Genomic DNA, 15150 nt, shown 5'->3' with positions numbered 1-15150 from the left:
GACCCGAAAACCATTCTGCATGGGAATGTTGTTGCGAGTCTTTCCTGATTAGAACATTTTAGAAATGCTGAATCCTAATTCCCTTGACATGATCAAGCTGGATGCAGTAAAGGTTCTTGCCTTTCAAGAATTCCTAGATAATGAAGGTGTTATTAGTCTTTTGTTGATCCAGATTATAGTTTTATTAAATGTTAAGTCATACCAGACTCATGATTATAGTTAACTTTTTTCTTCTTTATCCAAATATGCTCTCAGGAAAGATGTTCAAGTCCCTGGATCTCAGTCTGATTGTGGAATTCATACTTATGTTCTACAAGGATAAACCCATCGATTGGCTTCTTGATCATATCCTCTGGGTAAAAGTTTGCAACCCAGAGAAAGATGCAGTAAGTTCATCCTCTATTAAAAGGAATGGTTTCTTCTTTTTCTATGCAAAAATGTATGTTCATAAATGTTGTTAAATTCTGCCTGTTATTATGCAGTGAATATTTTTAAAATGTGCACCGAATCTTTTTGTAATTCCATATTTTTATCTTTATTTTATTTTATTATTTTATATAAATACAAAAGATTATTCTTCGTTTGGTTGAAGGAAGAATAATTCCAAAGTGATTAGCCACTAATCCAGTCCTAGTGATGTTAAGAGATGTTGCTCCTGTGATATCTCCTGAGTTGTCTTGTTTTGAAAAGTTGCCCAGAGTATTAAAAAAGAAAAAGAAAAACCAGTAGCTTTTCCTGCAGGTAAAAAGAGAATAATCTAACAGAAAACTTTGTCTATGATACTACACTATAATTTTGGTATGTTTTAATAATAACTACTAGAGCTCTACAACATGTGTTCCCAGGAAAAGATGCAGCTGCTTTAGGCAGTTGCTGACAGGTGCTAAATTTGGGCTCCTCTGTCCTCCAAAACACTTTTTGGGATTAATAGAGGCAAATATGTATAGCTCAGGGTTGAACTGTGGAGTCCTTGGGGTTCTCTGAACTTGGTTCTTTTCTTGCAAACGTTTCATTACCTGGCTAGGTGTAATGAATGCTAGAATGCTAGAATGGGATGGGATTTGCTAGAATGGGATGGGGTTTATATACTGTGGCATGCCCTGCCAGTGTTGGTGGGGGTGGGGGTGGGGGTGGGGGTGGGGGTTTTGTTTTGTTCCTCTGGTAGTTCCTTGATTATGGTATTGTTCACTGCTTGATTGTGTGCCTGGCGGCAACCTCTGTGTATCTGGGTGATGATTGCTGATGAGGAGATGTTCTGGTCTTTTGTTTCCTTTTCTATTGTCTCTTTGAATAGTGTGTAGCTGCTGTTTATCTCTATGTGTCTGTTGATGGCTGCCTTGTCTGAATACCAAGCTTCCAAGAATTCCCTTGCATTTTTGGATTTAGCTCAGTCTAAAATGCTGACAGTTTCCCAGTTAAAACTATAAGCTAAATACCATAACTGTTTTTATTGTTCTAGCATTGTTTGCTGCCCAGAATCACTTGGTTGAGATGGGTGGCTATAGAAATGAGTGAATGAATTAATGAATTAATTAAATAATAATTAATACATAGGTTGGACCATACATATGTACTTGGAGAAAACAAGATTTGAATTAACCCTCATTCAATATAGACTGTGCTGGTGGTCCTGCAGGCACTTATATCTCTAATGCAAAATCTTGAGGAACTAGCATGGGCTGATCACTAATATATGCTTGCATTATTTTTCTAAATGCTGTCTTTCAATTCTTCAAGAATTGTGGCTCACCTGTAACTCAGATATAGAACTTGGCATTTCCTACAGAACAAAATGCATACATTCTTTTAATCTAGCCAAGGTTGGAATTTAATATAAGAATTGGATTAACTTTAAGATAAGATCCAACTTTGCTGGATCAACCCAGAGACCCATCTAGTTCAGCATTCTGGATGACATAATAGCCAACTCATTGCATCTGGGAAGTCTGAACTGGAGAGCAATAGCCTCCTTCCACTGGAGTTTTCTAGTGCCCATTATGTAAGGCATACTGCCTGTGATTCAAGAGGTAGTAAGCAGCCACCAATATTCAATATTCCTTCATATGAACTTGCCCAGTCTTATTCTAACATGATCCAGATTGCCTTATATTACAAAGACTTCTGGTAGTAAATTCCATGGTTAAACTATGTGCTGTGTGAAAAAGTACAGGTAGTCCTTGCTTAATGAACACAATAAAGACCAGAAAATTAATCGTTAAGTGGGGCAGTTATTAAACAAGGCATCATGTGACCACACCCAATTTTACAACATTTTTGCGGTGGTCATTAAGTGAATAGCCATGGTCATTAAGTGAATCACAGTCGTTAAGCAAGTCATGCGGTTCCCCATTAGTTTTGCTTGCCGGAAGCTGGCTGGGAAGGTCACAAATGGCAATCATGTGGCCCTGGGACGCTGCAACTGTCGTAAGTGCGAGCTGGTTGCCAAGTGCCCAAATCACGATCATGTGACCATGGGAGCATTGTGACAGTCGTAAGTGCGAGAAATGGTTGTAAGTAGCTTTAGTGCCGTCGTAAATTTGAACAGTCACTAAATGAATGGTCATTAAGCGAGAACTACCTGTATTTGTTTCTATTGATTCTGAATTTGTTCAGTTATGGCTGTTCATGGGATTGTATCAGATGTCATCACCTAATTGCATCATTTGCACAACGACATAATGACACATGCAACAGCATTTTGAAGTCTGTGGCTTGTTACTGATGGTTTCAGGGGATGTCTTTGAGTTCTAATATTGTGAGAGAGGGGAAAAAATTCTGTGCATGTTATCTATGCCATGCATGGTTTTATACCTTGAACATGTTTTCAATTATCTGCCTTTGTTCCAGGCTGAAGAGCTCAGTTGCCATAGCATTTCCTTAGGAGAGGCCTGCTTCAGCCCACCAATCATTTTGGTTGCCCATTTTGTGCACTTTTTATCCTTTCGTATAATATTTTTCACCCCTTTTATTCTTTTCTATAGCATATTTTTGCACTAAATAACCTTTTCTTAATATCTTTTTTAAGGGTAGTGAGTAGAACTCTAAACGTGTTTTCTTGCTATCAATTTGTATAAGAACATTATATTGGCAGTTCTATTTTCAATTCTCTCCCCAATGACTAAAAGCCTTGCACTTTGCTAAGTGCCAGAGATGAAGCGTTGCTACATGCTTTTTCTCAGTTACAAAGCCTTGAACATAGATAGTATTTCACTGTCATGACGTATCCAGGCTCATGTGTCTTTTCTATCCAGTTGTTTTCCTTTATGACACTCTCCAAGGGCTTCCAAGAGCATCTAAATCATTGTCTATTTAAACATATAACCTAGTTCCAACATGGATTTCTGGCTCTCTCTCCTCATGTTTGTATGAGTAATTTCTCACAACAGCCTTCTGCATTCAGATTTTTCTCTTGTAAATCCTGCTGTGTAGTGTCAAATCAGTAATTTGTAGGATTTGTTTCCCTGATTGAAAATATGCCTGACCTGAAGCTTTGTGATAAGTGCTTTACCTTCTCTGGATATTTGTTGTTCCTTTCGTATGAAAAATAACATTAGATTTTACCACTGCTGTCATTATTACTTTCATTGCTGCATATGTAACAATGATAGCAACAAAATACTAGGAGGAATGTGGCTCTGCTGTTTATGCAATGTCCCACTTATCTCCAAGTAAGCAAAAACTATTTGCTCACGATAGTCAGGAATGTTCTTATAAGCAAAGTCTGGTTTTTAATTTTCTAAAGTAATGAGAGTTAGATTAGGGGATTAACTTGGAACAGAACTGCAAGGGATGAATTTGCAATCTCAGGTGTTGCAGGTTGTACAGGCATGGGAGGGGGGTGTGTTTTAATAGAATCCTGTCCTTATGAACCAAGTTATTTACAGGATACCCCTCAGAACTCTAGAATGCTAGATTTTAGTGGGTTAACAAGCCTAATCAAGAGGTAAGTTCTGTTCAAGACAGAATAGTCTTGTTTCCATTTATGTTGAATAGGGTGCCCTGTCTCCAAGCCTAAAGAGTCACTTCTGAACATTTAAAATGTGTGCCAATCTTTCTTGCAGCCAGCCATAAAGTATGTTTCATTTCATGGAATGAGAAGGGGAATTTTGTGTTGAATAAAAATGAAGCAGGTTACAAAAAAGATTAAAATTAACATCTTTTATAGATTCCGTAATCCAACCCAAGGCAATATCTTCAGTAGGCCAATTTAATTTTTTTAAAAAAATAGTGTATACACATTTTGTTCTCAAGTGTTATTTATTAGGCCAGATAGTAAATAAAGGAAAGTGAAGAGAGGAAATGGTTGCTGAAGACTACATTTGGATTTAGTTGCAGTGTGACTGAACACAGAAGTAGGTAACAGACTTGTAAACTGATTTATGATTTGATGATTTCAGGCTGCACCAATCCTTTCCTAAATGCTGCTGGGTAAAGAAGCAACTCTCTCTCCCTCCCCCCAATATAAAAGTTGGTCCTCCATTTTTGAAAATAATATAAGTCCAACCTATTGGCACACTTCAGTGAAATGTTCAGGCCCTCGGTAGGTGGGTAGAAATTCAGAACAAAGAAAATTTAATTAAATTTATTCAGTTTAGGCACTGCCTACCTCCAAACCAACTCTGGGCAGTGTACAATAAAACCAACAGAATAAAAATGGAATAAATAATTATGAAGAAAATAAAAAGAAATGAACAAGAACCAATGGTAGATCTGGCTCACCTACCCACCCACAATTCAGCAAGGGCCTTAGGCATCCTAACCCAAGGCAAGGGAGAACAGCCAGGTCTTTAAGCCTTTCCAGAATGCCACTGGGGGAATGTCACTTCAGAGGGCAGGCACCAAGACAGAGAAGGCCCATTTCTGAGGTCTCAATAGATGACATTGTTTATTTGGAAGGACCTGGTGCACTCCAGCTCTGTTGATTGATTGAACTAGTCAGGCTGATACCACAGGAGATAAGCTGTCCCTGAAGTAACCAGGCCCTGTGCCATGTAGGGCTTTATAGGTCATAGCCAGCGCCCTGAATCATGCCTGGAAGTAGACTGACAGCCAGCGCAGCTTGCAAAGCAGTGGTGTCACATGGGCATACCAAGGCATGCGCATCACTACCCATGCCCCTGCATTCTGGACCAGTTGAAGCTTCCGAGGGGTCCTTAAGGGCAGCCCCATGTAGAGTATGTTGTAATAGTAGAGCTGTGAAGTGACTGGGACATGAGTGACTGTGTGAAGGGCCTCCCAATCTAGAAAAGAGCACAACTGGTACACCAGATGAAACTGTACAAAGGTCTCCCTGGCCACAGCTGCTCCCTCCTCACTGAGCAAGAGCTGTGTGTCCAGAAATAATTCCAGATTGCCTACCACTCTTGAATGGGGAAATGTGACCCCATCTAAGGTTAAAGATGGAATAGCCCCTAGACTTTTTCTAACAGGTTTCAATAGTCATTCCTACAGTTCTAGTCCTAACATATTTAGAGAGCCTCTGGTTGGGAAAGTAGATCCTAATATATGCTCAGTTTGCCTCACAAAGGCAGATTGGATAGAGTAATCTTGAGAAAAATGAGTGTTAACAGTGTAACTGCTTATATTTCTGGATTAAACTACTGCTAGAAAAAGGTTAACAATTGAAATTAACAAGATAAATCAATTAAAGAGTACATGGTGTGTGTGTCTGTCTATGTGTGTATGCATACATACATACTGTATGGAAATTCTGTAACTAAAAAGGAAAAGGTATAGGGAAAGTTTATATCTAAATCAATCATAGGAAAGTTTGGACCTCTTTAATGGGGCAAGTAGAGAATCTGTCAAAGGATTGTTTTCAAAATAAACAAGCAAGAAAATAGGGAGGAAAGACAGTTAACCTTTTAAACTGCTACTTAATTATTCCAAAATTAATAACAGATTCTTAAGACTCCCTATACCAGCCAAATGGCTGCAGATGCCAAAGATTTTTTCTGTTTCCACTTTCCATCTTCTAACCCTGACACTTGTTGAAAATTAACAATAAATTCTTCTTCAAGGTCCGCATAAGCAGTCAGGAGTGAATCAACAAGTTAAAGCTCTATAGAAACCTGTTTGAACTGAGGAACTGCATTTGTATTTATGTGTATATATGTGCATTTTTAACACTAAAATAATATTTTAATATTAAAATATCCTAACTCTTTAGGGTAGTGCTTAAGAAGGGATTTCTGGGGGGATTTTCATTTTTTACTCCAATTTGACTGGAAGAAACTAGTTCTCCAGCGATAATGCAGAATTCAACTTGGTCATCTGACCTCAATCCATACAGCTGTTAAAATAGTTACTAATTTAGATAGTGGGTTAGGGGAAGAGTTAGGGTGTACTTGGAACAGCCCAGCCTTCTGGATCCTGATGAAGATGGACATAACCATTTGATTATAACAGAAGTATGTGCTAAGATATTCGTTTTATGGCAATATATTTGTGCTCATAATATTTCTACCACACTTGGAACAAAGGAGTTAAGTACTGTCATGAATCTGCGTGCTCAGAATGCAAAGTGGGGAGTGCAAAGAGGAACCCAACTGAAAGTAGTAAACTAATCTATTTCCCATTCAATGCTTGGTTCTCCCAAGATGAAAGATTAAATCCTTTGTTCCTGCTGTGCTTTTTTTTTCTCCCCAGAAACATTGTGATAGACAGAAAGCAAACCTAAGAATCCGCTTCAAGCCTTCACTCTTCCAACATGTAGGAACCCATTCCTCCCTGGCTGGTAAAATACAGAAGTTGAAAGTGAGTAGAGAACATCATTGCAATGGAAAAAGCGGGGGGGGGGGGGAGATAGAGCAGAGTAAGTTGGATAAACATGATTCTTGCTTTATTTTTATGTTTGTTACTTAAGGACAAGCAGTATAGGTAGTCCTCATTTAGCAACTGCTTCATTTAGCGACCATTTGCAGTTATCACGGTGATGAAAAAGTAACTTTACAACCAATCCTTGCAGTTATGACCTTTGCAGGTCTGTAAAGCAAAGGAAAATTGAAGTAAGATGTAAACCCAGTCACAGTTTCACTTAGCAACTGCTTCGCTTAATGACCAAATTGCCAGTCCCAGTAGTGGTCACTAAACAAGGATTACCTGTATTTCAGTTCTTGCTCTCATTCCCTGCATTGCTGGCAATGCCTCAGGTGGAGTAAAAGAAGATAGTAGAATTTATGAAGACAGCCTGTGTTTGTCTGATTCTAACCAGTTGTGCTTCAGACTAACAAACTGCTGCAGTATTTTTTTCCCTGAGCTTAAGTTTCATCAAGTCTGGATTCCAGTCAGGAACCTTGTAATGCTACTACATCTTGGATGTCAAGGAATGGAGCAAATTACAAGATGGATGAGGGGAGAAAAATGTTTTGAAAGTAAAGATAGCTTCCTGGGAGGACAGGAAACTCCTGATGTAGCTCAGTTTCCAATAATGTTTTGAATTTACTTGTGAACTTGTAATAGAGAGTATGTGTAACCATGTGCATGCACACATTAGATGTACCTTACAGATCTGTATGTAAAATGCAATGGGTTTTGAATGCGTGAGGCAGTTTTGGAAAAACAGGTGCTGTCAGATGCAAGTCTATTCCCTGGGGAGTAAAGGCCACCTGTGCTATTCTGTAGAGAGGGAGTAGATGCTTCAGTGATAGAGTTTGGAGCAAAGTTCTAAATGGTTTAGAAAGAAAAAGAGGCATCAGGTCAAGAGGCAAGGGAATTAGAGCTTATCAGCATCAATGAAGAGAGAGAGGCTAGATAAATTCACTAGCCCCATGTTTTGGCATCTGTAAAAGCCTTACAGCTGGAGCGTGAAGCCTGAAAGTGAAGCTGGAGAGAGGATGAAGTCTTCTGCTATATTGGGCTGTACATCTTATACCTACTTGAATTTTGGAAGCTCTGTGAATATTTTTTCATCCTTTCAAATTGTACAGTGATTTCATTAGATGAAGGAATATTTATTTTGGTTCCATTTATATCTTTTCCTAAAAATTTAGTTCACATAAGGATTAAAAGAAAATATAACACATTAAATATGTATTATTGACACTGAAATTCCCCCTGCTTCTTTAACAGTGGTAACTCAGTGCCTGTGCAGAAAGAAACATTTTGACATTCTTTCATTTTTAAATGATGTTTAGGATTTCTAGAGACTAAATTTCATGTTATATCAAAAGCATTTTTAAGCAATATGCTTTAGACTTGATGTGTTGTTGATGCCTTTTTTAAATTTTGAGAGAGGTGAAAGGGCCAGATTATGACAAGGATAGTTCGGAAGGGAGAAAGAAACAGCCCTTATTATGAGATGGAAGATGGCAAAAATTCACTGTTTGTGCTGGGATATCTGTTGTTAGTGATGTGCAGGCAGGGAGAAAGACATGAGTTGGTGATGGATTGGCCAAGGAAAACCAAAGGAGGAGGAAAACCAAAAGATAAAGTCAAGGCTGTGTGCCTAATCAACAGGCTGGATCAGTGTTTCTCAACCTTGGCAACTTTAAGATGTGTGGACTTCAACTCCCAGAATTCCCCACCCAGCAAAGAATTTTGGCAAAGCTGGCTGAGGAATTCTGAGAGTTGAAGTCCACACATCTTAAAGTTGCCAAGGTTGAGAAACACTGGGCCGGATAGTGATTTTGTCAAAAGAACAGTGAATATATAAAGGCAGGAAGACTTATCAGGAAAAAAAATGTTAAATCTGTCCATTAAAATCCCTTTAGAGCATCAGGTAGTGGATATTTTCCACAGAAGTGCAACCGGAAAAGGGTATATTCCTCAAGGAAATAATTTCAATTGTTTTGCTTTTACCTTGTATATTGAGGACAAAGATTTTGGAAAGCAGTCTCTTCGCAAAGAACACGTGAACCCTCCTGCAGAAGTCAGCACGAGCCTGAAGACCTACCAGCACTTCTCCTTGGAGAAAGCCTACCTGAGAGAAGACTTTTTCTGGGCATTTACTCCCACAGCGGGTGACTTTATACGCTTTCGCTTCTTTAAGCCACTCCGTATTGAACGGTAAGTTTCAACAGCTTTGGGGAAGCAAAGAATGGGAAGGTTTAGCTTGTGGTGGAAAGTCCCTTGTTCTGGTAAAAGACCATTCATCTGAAAGGCAGATTGCAGGTCGTTCACTTTCTTCCCAGTATGCTCCATCTCCGGCCTTTTTGCTTTGGATCTCTGTGCACACCTTGAAAGACAGAACGATCTTATGGTACAAGATAGAATCATTGGCTTGCTCAAAGTTACTGCGGAAGCTCGACATCTGGCTTGTTTGTGGTGGCCATATCACTTTGGATTTCCATCTTCCAAGCTTGCCTGCTTGGTGTATTTTTTTCTTTTACCTGAAAGCAATATTGCTACCTGAAATTAAGGAGCTTTGACTTGAGCGTTTTTATCTTGCGTAAGTTTCCTATAATTAACTTAACTGTCATGAGTCATTTTCCCCATACGGATACTGCTAAAAAGGCATAGAAAGGCAGCTAGTATAATCTTAGGCTCTCCAGTTGTGGTGGAATGCTGTTCCTGCAATCTCTAGCCAACAAAACCTTTGAAGTTAGTGAGAGTTGCAGTCCAACACATCTGGAGAGTACCAGGATAGATAAGGCTGTCTATCTGGAAGATATAACAATGAGATATAATGAGAGACTCTAGCTTAGCATTAGATTATAGATGAGTCCATCTCTTGAGACCCAAAAAGAACCTCATGTGAAGCTCTGCGCTCTTAATCCAACACGATCAGGAGCCTCTGGGCAGACGCAGAACTGCGATAGGAGGAAGTGCTCAGGATGCCACAAGGAATGTTTTCATTCTATTCTTCTCCCTGAAATGCATACTGATGCAAGTTTGCAAGCATGCATTACTGTTTTCAGAGATAGTGTAATTGTTTTCAGTACAGCCACAACACAGTGAAATGCTTTACTTCTTTCTTGTCCTTCTCTTTGTTAAGGGACTTAATGAATGCCTCTTTTTTTAGATTTTTCTTATCCCCCCTTTATTATTTTTATAAATAACTCAAGCAGCAAACATACTTAATATTCCTTCCTCCTCCTATTTTCCCCACAACAACCCTGTGAGGTGAGTTGGACTGAGAAAGAGAAAGACTGGCTTTTTTTTTTTTTTTTTTTAGTATTTATGTATAGGATTGTTTCATAGTCAGATTTTAATTGATTAATTAATTTTAATTATTTATATGGTATTGTTTTTTTAATGGCTTGGGTTTTTGGTTTTAATTGTGAGCCGCCCAGAATCACCCGTTGGGGGAGATGGGCGGCATACAAATTTAATAAATAGTCACCCAGCTGGCTTTCATGACTAAGGCGGGAATAGAACTCACGGTCTCCTGGTTTTTAACCTGGTGCCTTAACCACTAGACCAAACTGCTCTCTTTTCCTTTCCTGTATGCTTAATTCAACCTTAAATTTGTTTTCAATTCTTCAGCGGTCTGAATTTTGGCAAGTGTTCATAAGAGATGGGGCCTTAGTGACATCTATGCTGAGCAGTACTATCCCTAGGGAAGCCTGTCTAAGCCATAAATTACAGTTGTGGCTTCAGAAAGCAAATAATTTTCATTTATTTATTTATTATATTTCCCAAAAACTCATGGTACTGCACAATTAAAATCAGAACACATAACAATGACTAAAAAATGAACATAATAAATCAACCAATAACATCGAATATTAACAATAACATTAAAAGAATTTGAATAGCACCCAAAGACTAAATGCCAACCCTCAAACGCCCTTCTAATAGTTCTGCTTTCAAAGCCTTACTGGAGCCCAAAAGCAAAGGAACTGTCCAAGTCTCTGGAGAGGGGCTGTTCCGAAGGGTGGGAGCTGTCACAGAAAAGCACAGATTTCTCACTCCCCCCAAACCTCCCACGAGCTCCCCTGGGACAAGCACACTGGATGGTTAAGAGCTGTTTGAAGTAGATGGTCAGGCAGGTACTTGGCTGCCAAGCCATGTAGGGCTTTGTAGATCAATACTAGCAGTTTGAATTGTACCCAGAAGGCTATTCACAAGGAGCACAGTGCCTGCAACGCAGATGTCATGAGTAACACATGAACTGCTGCATTTTGTACCAATTGCTTAGTATTGTACCAATACTAAGTAATCTTCAGAGACTTCCCCAAGCAGTGTGCATTGCGCTAATCTTGCCAGGAGATGGCAGGGCCTGAGTCTCCTGTGGCCAAGGCTTCCTTCTCCAGGAAGGGTACACCAGCCAAAGCTGGGCAGACTCCCCCAGCCATAGCCTCCACCTGCTTATCAAACAGCAGCTGTGGATCTAGGGGAACCTCCAAATCACGTACCTGCTCCTTCAGGGTGAGCGCTACCCCATCCAGAGTTATCACTGGAGTAGTTAAAGTGCAGATGACTTTTGGAGAAGCAGTAACTCAGTCTTGCTGGGATTCAGCTTCAACTTGCTTCTCCCCATCCAGAGAGAGAGAGAGATGAATCCTGCAACACTCCTCACTGAAGTGGTTAATAGGAAGTTTGGAAACTCTATAGTAGTTGTTTTAACATAGCCAGATCCAGGAAGAGTTTCTTCATGAGGAGATGCATTAGTGCCTCCTCCAAGGCAGATAGTAGCATCCCCTCCCAGAAAGACTCAGGTAGGGCAGTGGTCCAGCTCGTGTGGCAGAACTCTTGCTCCCCAGCACTATATCCACTTCCTCAAGATCAAAGGATGAAATGAATCCCAGGTCTTATTGCAAGACTTTACTTCTATAATCTCCATAGATCCTGCAGTGAAGACCTGAAGGAACTTGAGCAACATTGTTGCCAAAGTGTTGCCAGAAATTCTCACTGCAGCATGGGCACAGATGTTGCTAACTCTTGATTCCGAAAAGAGGAATGAATCATTCTAAACACGGCTGTTGGGCCATAGTCCACCAACCCGATAAGGGTAGAGAGTTAGAGACATCCCACGACCCTTATCACCAGGGTGTAAGCAAAGAGCCCCTCAGGCACCGCCAACCATGAAAGGCTGCTCGGGAACCAACACCTCAAGTGCCGTAGTCTCCTCTGAATGCCAGAGATGGATTAAGTACAGTGGTACCTCGGGATACGAACTTAATCTGTTCCGTGACTCTGGACATATCCCGAGTTGGTCGTAACCCGAAGCAAATTTTCCCATAGGGTTCAATGTAAATCCGGTTAATCTGTTCCGCCCTCCGAATTTGGTCGCAACCCGAGGCAATTTTCTCTTCAGAGCCTTACTCCCACCAAGCCTGCTCTGCATTTTCTTTGAAGCCATGCTAACACGCACACCAAAAACCTTCACAAAACACCGCAAAACACACCACAAGCCTCACCGAACGTCTCCTTGCTACCGCGACCTCGCCCACAGGAAGCCGCAACCGCGTGGCAGCAGGGAAAATGGCCGCGGATCCGGTTCGTAAGTCGAGGCGAGTTTGTAACCCGAGGTACCACTGTATTTGGCAGGCTGCCTTCCAGATTTCTAGGAGCACACCCGCCCACACCCAAAGCACTTGCTGGAATCTATTTGGATCTGTGCAGATTCAGGGAAGCAAGTACCTTTCAGCAAACCAGGGACTAATCTGGCCACAGCAGCAGACTCGTTATTATGCCCTCCATTTGTGTAGAGGCAACTGTTATTTTGTTCTACTCTTTTTGGCTTCTTAGGTTATAAAATTACTGTCTTTACTGAGCTTTTCTTGTATTAGGACTTTCTTTTTGTTATCCAAACCCACTTTCTCTGAAAGAATAGTGGGGTACCAGTTAATCTTGCTTCATTCCATACAGAGATATTTCCTGTTTTCTTCTGCGGACACCTTAAAAGTGCTGTCCTCCTGAAAACGTTAGCATAGTTGAGGCTGGTAGGGTGTGGATTCAAGTGTTACCTGCAGATAAAAAAATTACTGAGGACACAGTTTTAAAGGGACAGATATCCTTTGAGAAAGCTCTTTTGTCAGACATTAAATGATTGGGATTTTCTTTTTGTTTAAGTTCAATCATCTTGTATTTTTCATTTTTTATGTGGTCACATATATTAGGGCTGAGAGCCTGTGTTGTGGTTTGATTAAGGTATTGGAGGAGTCTCAAGTTCTTGTCCTCTCTTAGGTACAGAAGCTGGCTGGGAGACTTTGGGCCAGTCGCTCTCTCTCAGCCCTAGACTGGGAAGTCATAAAACATCTATCTACCAAACCACACTGATCCAGTGTGGTACATTACAGTCCATAACCTTCAGTGAAAAGGCCTTCATCCTGCAGTGGATTGACTGATGGCGATGATGATGATGATGATGATGATGATGATATGATGCAAATCTTTCAAAAGAATTGTGCACATATAGAGACAGCTGCAAGCAGATAGAAAGCAGCTGTGTGAGCCTGGAACAAGTTGTAGCTTCTTTATCGATGCAAAGAGAAGTGCCTTGTGCAGGGTCCTGCATTTGCAAAATCATTTCTTTCAAAGAATTTACACCACAGTGGTGCATATTCCTGCACATGATAGTCAGTATCCTTTTTTCTTCTTTTCCTGCCTTGGCCTGATTCTATTGTGTTTAGGCATTGCCTTCAGTTCTTTTGTCTGATGTGCATTGCTTCTCTCCTTTTGAGCTGTCTTTGCCTACAGCTTAAACTATATCTGCAGGAACTATGGGAATAACCTTAGTGTGGTTTCTAGAAATCCATCTGTTTACATTTCTCTGAGTTAAATTTTTCTGTAGAAGAGCTTTAAAAAGAAGTGGAAACATTTTCCCTCTTTGGCCCTTTTCTTCCTGAAATCTGTTCCTGCATTCAGAATGTATTTGCAGTAACTCTTGATTTCTCCAGTTTGAGACTATAGTTGAAAAGGCCACTTTCATCATGAGAATGGATATTTGTGCTTCTTACTGATAATATATCCTTTCAAATGCAGTAGAGTGCTTAATTTGTGAGAATGGACAAATAGTTGATCTGTGAGTGGTAGCATGTTTACTTAAATGGTGCTTCTCTTTCTCTAAAAAACTTTATTTGGGAAGAGGGCCACCTATCTGAGATGGTTACTGTTGGGTCCAGGCAAAGTCATTGGTGTGGTGAATTTTATGTTTTACCACTGTGGGGTCTCTGCAATCATTGCTGATTCCTGTTGCACAGGTTTTTCTTCCGTAGTGGCAACATTGAACACCCTGAAGACAAACTCTTCAATACAACAGTGGAAGTCTTGCCCTTTGACGTAAGTTTGCTGAGTATATTGTTGTTGTTGTTGTTATTATATTTTTATCCTGCCTTTTTATATATTTTGGTCAACTCAAGGCAGCAAACTTACCTAATACTCCTGCCTCCTATTTTCTCCACAACAACAACCCTGTGAGGTGGGTTGGGCTGAGAGAGAGTGACTGGCTCAAAATCACCTAGCCAGCTTTCATGCCTAAGACAGGACTAGAACTCACAGTCTCCTGGTTTCTAGGCCAGCACCTTCACCACGACACCAAACTGGCTCTCTGATGGAACTCTGAAACTATTCTCCTTCAAAAGTTTCTGAATACCAGTTGTTGGTTCTAGTTTTGATTCACTTATTAACCCTTTTAGAGGTTAAGAATGGCAAGGTTTTTATTAAGTGTAATATTACAATTATGATTCCTTCGGATTAGGTGGTGGCTTTGGAATCCATAGTTATTGCCTGCATTAGAATGTTGAAGGCATCATAGGTTGTTGGGAGTGTATAAGGCAGACTGTTACTTTATACCCAGATGCCATCACAAGATTATCTCTTTGGGGTCCCCCTAACAGTATAATCAGAATCCAAATTCTAATGCCCTGAGACTATATTCCAGACTCAAAAGCAAGTCTGCTTCATCATTCTCTATGTAAAGTGCATAATCTATGGCAGGAAACGGTTTTTGGAGTCTGATCCTTATTCAGTATCCTTCAGTAGTCTTTTATGAGTCCTTGAAAGGCTTAAAAAGTTCTTCTAGTGACACTGACTTTAGAATAATGCTCTCTCTCTAAAAGCATAAGTATTGCCTGGTGCTTTATGGTCACAGCATTTCAAACTGTATCCACAGCAGGCTGCCTAAATCCTTATAGCTGGCTTTTTGCAAAGATTGTCTGTTTCCCTGAACAGAGTCTCCAGTCAGATAAGGAAGCTCTGCAGGAGGGAAGAGCAACAGCATTCAAGTACCACAGGACGTCTGATGGCTATATACAGATAGGTAAA

The 15150-nt window shown here is 40.2% G+C and overlaps 1 protein-coding gene across 3 annotated transcripts in view; it reads left to right on the top strand.

Annotated features, from left to right (window-relative positions):
* Positions 1 to 15150, top strand: part of MGAT4B (alpha-1,3-mannosyl-glycoprotein 4-beta-N-acetylglucosaminyltransferase B) — a 119382-nt gene that overhangs the window by 93647 nt on the left and 10585 nt on the right. For all 3 annotated transcript variants that reach the window (XR_015794782.1, XM_088133833.1, XM_088133834.1), the window contains 5 exons: positions 256 to 386; positions 6649 to 6756; positions 8813 to 9006; positions 14088 to 14166; positions 15058 to 15145. Coding sequence is in view for 2 of the 3 variants with exons in the window: in XM_088133833.1 (XP_087989959.1) it covers positions 256 to 386; positions 6649 to 6756; positions 8813 to 9006; positions 14088 to 14166; positions 15058 to 15145 (600 nt within the window). In the remaining variant the exon portion in view is untranslated. The remainder of the gene's footprint in view (positions 1 to 255; positions 387 to 6648; positions 6757 to 8812; positions 9007 to 14087; positions 14167 to 15057; positions 15146 to 15150) is intronic.

Source organism: Python bivittatus, unplaced genomic scaffold (genome assembly GCF_059951505.1).
Source record: "Python bivittatus isolate LINGU-HERP-01145 unplaced genomic scaffold, Pbiv_v1 ctg000080_np1212, whole genome shotgun sequence".
Taxonomy (NCBI): Eukaryota; Metazoa; Chordata; class Lepidosauria; order Squamata; family Pythonidae; genus Python; species Python bivittatus.
The sequence above is the reverse complement of the archived record's forward strand: the minus strand, read 5'-3'. Positions and strand labels throughout refer to the sequence as shown.